The 4,891-nt window shown below is 38.8% G+C and overlaps 1 protein-coding gene across 1 annotated transcript; it reads left to right on the top strand.

The window, feature by feature from the left end:
• The first annotated feature begins 1,963 nt into the window (after positions 1-1,963).
• Positions 1,964-3,418, top strand: LOC139688395 (larval cuticle protein A3A-like). Its single transcript, XM_071585989.1, has 2 exons — positions 1,964-1,975; positions 2,867-3,418. The coding sequence occupies exons 1-2, from the start codon at positions 1,964-1,966 to the stop codon at positions 3,416-3,418; spliced, it is 564 nt and encodes a 187-aa protein (XP_071442090.1).
• The last annotated feature ends 1,473 nt before the right edge of the window (positions 3,419-4,891 follow it).

The following is a 4,891-nucleotide window of genomic DNA, read 5'->3' as shown; positions in this document are numbered from 1 at the left end:
ATTTCATTTCAATATAGTATGCAAATTCCATAAATTTAAAACGGGAACAACAAATATTTATATACGTTTAATGAACGATGAATATTATACATACTTTATCTTATTCATAAAATTTACCAAATAAAAATCAATTATCGGTTACTATAAATCCTACGTTGGTATCTAAAAGTATATAGGACGCTGCTTACAGAAATATTGTCCTTAATGAATATTTTCAGTTTGAAGAAGGTAGCACGGCGCCGGAGTATGTAAATGTCTAATTTCATGCAAATACAAATAAAGAACATATGACCTATATTAATACACATTGCGTATTACTTAAAAAACAACCCCGGTTAACGAAAGAACTAAAGCCTAGTCTAACAGTCTCACATCAACCAATGCCTCCCGTGGACATTTAGAGAAAGATAAACATTTACTTTTACATTCTGTATTTGTCTTTGTGTTACATTATCATATGATTTACAAATTACTTGCAATGAAGGGAATCGTTGTATTTTTAATACATTACTGGCGCATATGATTTTTATCAAATAAATTTTATTTGACCGAGTTTTGATGATAGATCTCTTGATAATCGGCTATTATCACCATCTACACACTGCCGATAGCAAGGAATCTTTTGCCAGTGCACCTGGTTTCCTTTCATGCACTGCTGAGGAATTTTCGGTGAAAACATGTGAAAGGACCAAAAGTGACATATCGTGAGTCGGTACATTTACTGTAGGCATGAAGTCGTAAGTAAGAGTAAAACCTGTGTTTGTTACACCGCCCGTCTCTAGCTAGGAAATTAAAGCTCAAATTTATAAGCATGCATGCATGATATTTTCTTGGCGGAGTATCAGATAATTTCCTTAACTAACTAATCTGTCACCAATGTATAACCCTACCTATAAGTTCACAGATGTGAAAATTTAAGGTAGTATAATATATCAGAAGAAAGCTTAACCATTTAATTATCACGGTAAACTAATGGTGCCTATTCCAAAGATGACAAATTTTAACAAGGCATGACAAAATAATTTACTCATCATCTTCTCCACCTGCGGGCACTTGAAAAGATGTGAGTTCAAAGAAATTTAATTCGTAACTTAATAATCACAAAGTTTAAAAAAAATAGTATGCGCAACAAGAATAACTAATTCAAATCCAAATATAAGATACGGGCACTTTAATACCATATAATAGCTACAGTATTGATAATTAAGTGGTATTTATCATTAACGAAAGAAACTACGGCGTTGGGCGTTTTAATGATTACAGTTGCACTCCCCTTGACATGGAAAAATCATGATGTGGCACATTTTAGGGAGCGGACGACCTACTCCAAAGTGATCATATAGTCTAGGGTGGGTGGGGGGGAGGAGGTAGGCATTGAAACTATTTCATCTAAAATACAAAAATACATCATTAGCGGTAATTGGAAACCACAAAGGTCAGCGGATTCAACCACATGTTTGCCGCAGAGAAATGGACCGCAACTGGCTAGCTAACTTAGAAGAGAAGCAGAGGATTTGACCTTTCCTCAGCTTAAAATACTATCGGCACGGTAGGTGAGACGTTCTGGCCAGTGGAAAAGAAAAGATTCTGGCAATTGGAAATCATCCTTTACCACGAGAAGACCTACTTACGTGCACTGGCCCTGAAAATCTCGAGGAAAAAAATAGAGAGATAGCACTAGTAGAAGAAAACTTTCAACGTAGAGTTTGAATACCATATGTGGACAAGCAATCAGCGTTGAAAAAATCGAGTGAGGTGTGGTCGAGTGAAATTTTGGTGCCCACACTCTCCAATCCAATGGGCGGAGTATCGGGATGTGTGGTGGTGGGGCGCCCGGGAGCAGGGAGGTCATTGCATCACCCCCTCACAACGCCCGCGGTCACCTGAGGGCGTCTGAGCCGAAGTATATAAGACCGCGGTGGCCCACGAAACTCACTGCAGAACCCATCAGTCAACAGACAAAATGGCTTTCAAGGTGAGTGGTCCAGTGTCTTTTACGCGGATATTCGACGTAGAGCAGCTATTTGGGATTAAGGCTATCTTTTCGCGAACTGCTAAGCACATTAAAAACCTGCCGGAGAAGGTTTCTAGTTATTCATAATGGGATCATAATTAGTAAAAGGCTAGAATATTCATTTTCATAACTTTTCGGCCAACAGATCACACGCTTCATTTTTTTTGACACGATTTTTTGTTGACTTTGCATTTTTATTGGCTTAATATATAAAAAATCTTAGCAAAGGATTTTTTACTTGTACAGTAATGCTAGTTTAAATATTTCAATTAATTTCCCACAATGACCAAATCCAGTATATAGTCAAAGTTTTATAACTGTCTGCAACTCTAATGCCAACCTCGGTCGGACACCCTTAGATAGTAACAGACATTTTAACGAGCAGAAATAGGTAAAAGGATCCTAGTTTCCTAAAAAAAAATCTGCAAAATTATAGTCTATTTCGTCGAGAATTTCTTGAATGTTTCATTACAAGTCCTTAAAAAGTGCTAAATAGAGAACTAGCCCCTTCGAATATGAGCTACAATATTTTAACACATTAACTCGTCAAACACTTATGTGATAAGAAATAATTTGTTCCTCCATATATCATATTCAGCACGCACCAAAATAGATACATTATAATGAAATACTAATGCAGAAAAATCACTGCAATAATACACACATTCCCATTCAGAGAATTCATGCGAGTATTCCATTTAACAAGCTTCAAAGAATAGATTCACCCTCGAAAATTTATTTAAAACCAACATATTTTGGATGTCACAACAATCAATCCATGGACATAATCGTATTCTTCATACGTATAACGCTGTTTAAAATTTGAATTTACTTCCTCTCTTTCGGAAACAGTTCGTCGTTTTCGCCGCCCTCGTGGCCGTCGCCCGTGCTGGAGTCATCCCTTCCCTGGCTTACTCCGCACCCGCCTATGCCCCAGCCGCTTATGCCGCACCCGCCATTGCCCACGCCGCCCCCCTTGCCTACGCCGCCCCCGTCGCTAAGGCCGTCGTCGCCGCTCCCGCCATCGCCAAGGCCGTCGCCGTCGACACCGACTACGACCCCAACCCTCACTACAGCTACTCCTATGACATCCAGGATGCTCTGACCGGAGATTCCAAGACCCAGAGCGAGCAGCGTGACGGAGATGTCGTCCAGGGATCTTACAGCCTTGTTGAGCCCGACGGCACCCGCCGCATCGTCGAATACACCGCCGACCCCGTCAACGGATTCAACGCCGTCGTCCACAAGGAAGGTGCCGTCGTCAAGGCCGCCGTCGCCGCCCCCGTCGTCGCTAAGGTCGCCGCTCCCCTCGCCTACCACGCCGCCCCCGTGGCCGCTGCCTACCGCGCTCCTCTGGCCTACGCCGCCGCCCCCGTCGCCTACGGCAAGACCCTCATCCACTAAATGCATCACAAACTATATTCATCCTAAGATGAATTATATTTATTACCTTAAAAAATAAAACTCTGCATAAAGCATATATCGTGAAGTCTATTAATTGTATCTGTCCTTCTATTCCCTTCAACCCCCATGGATCCAATTTATGATTTTATTGAAAGTACTATGGTAAAAAACTTCCATACTGTTGCAAGGTACCGGCACAAGACTCAACCGTAACTTCTGAATTTGTAGTACAACTTAAAACCACTCATCGAAACATCCACGGTAATATGTTACGGATCATAATAAGCCAGTTCTTTTGGACGAACAAAATTTAAAAAATTGCATAAGGATTGCTGTGCCTGTATTTCCACGATCTTATATGCTTAGTTAAATATACTCTTGGCATAACAAGCACATGACTAAATGAAACATTATCCATATTTAAATGAAATAAAGTTTTGGCCGAAGGGAATGGCCAATCTACGCAAAAGAGTCTTAATTGCAGTGATTACCTCATCCATATATATTCCAGGTACTAATAAAATAGGAGTATGGCATTAGTCAAATAAAAATGCAAGACGTAGAAGGATCACTATGACTGGAGAAAATGTTGTAAGTTTGGGTTATTTTTAAGTCCGATCAGAAAAATTATTGAAAAAACAAATGAGCAATATTATTATGAAAACATCTTTACCTAACCTAGGTTCAAAGAATTGTTACTTCCAACACATAAGGCGACCTTAAAAATAAAAGATATAAGTTGAAGAAGCCTATGTATCGTTGTCCTATCAACATACGAGTATATCTTAAAAGTACCGTTGTAGATAGGTTTAGTGGGTGCGTCGATGGCGGAGGCTATTTTGCACCACTTGCTACACAATCAAATAAAATATTAAATTTCTAAAACCATTTAAGTATTATAGAAAATGAATGTTTCCAAATAAAATTTGATAATATAGTATAAATTTCATATATCTATGAAAGCCAATTTCTTTCAAAAACTATATTTTTTTGACTTTCCTTGACTGCCCCGATCGCTGAGGCGATGAGGTTAGACTTCACTTTAAATTCATCCATTTACGCAGAATATATTAGAAGTGCTTGTTGGCATTAATCATAGAAAATTGGTTCCATTAAAAAGAAAAGTTAATAAAAAATCAAATTAGGAGCGTCAGTTCACACACATCAGATATCAATTATGTGACGCGGATGGGTAACCCAATGAGGAAATAGTTTTCGGGTAAGATAATTTAATCACATAGGTGAACTGCAAGATCCGTGCAAATTGCTAACCACAGAAAAGTGTTGCGTAGTTTTTAAAATGTAATAGCACACAACAACAACTCATTCATGCATTAATACATTTGAAAAGGTAGGAATAAGTTATCTGGCACTTCGGGACTTCTTCAGATACAATGCTTGAAAGGTCGACGAGACCTTACAAATAAAATGGGAGAGATCACTCATTATACAAACTGACATCAAGAAATTCCC

Source organism: Hetaerina americana, unplaced genomic scaffold (assembly GCF_022747635.1).
Source record: "Hetaerina americana unplaced genomic scaffold, ioHetAmer1.1.p SCAF_1, whole genome shotgun sequence".
NCBI classification, from domain to species: Eukaryota; Metazoa; Arthropoda; class Insecta; order Odonata; family Calopterygidae; genus Hetaerina; species Hetaerina americana.
Note: the sequence above shows the minus strand (reverse complement) of the source record. Positions and strands in the feature narration are given on the sequence as shown.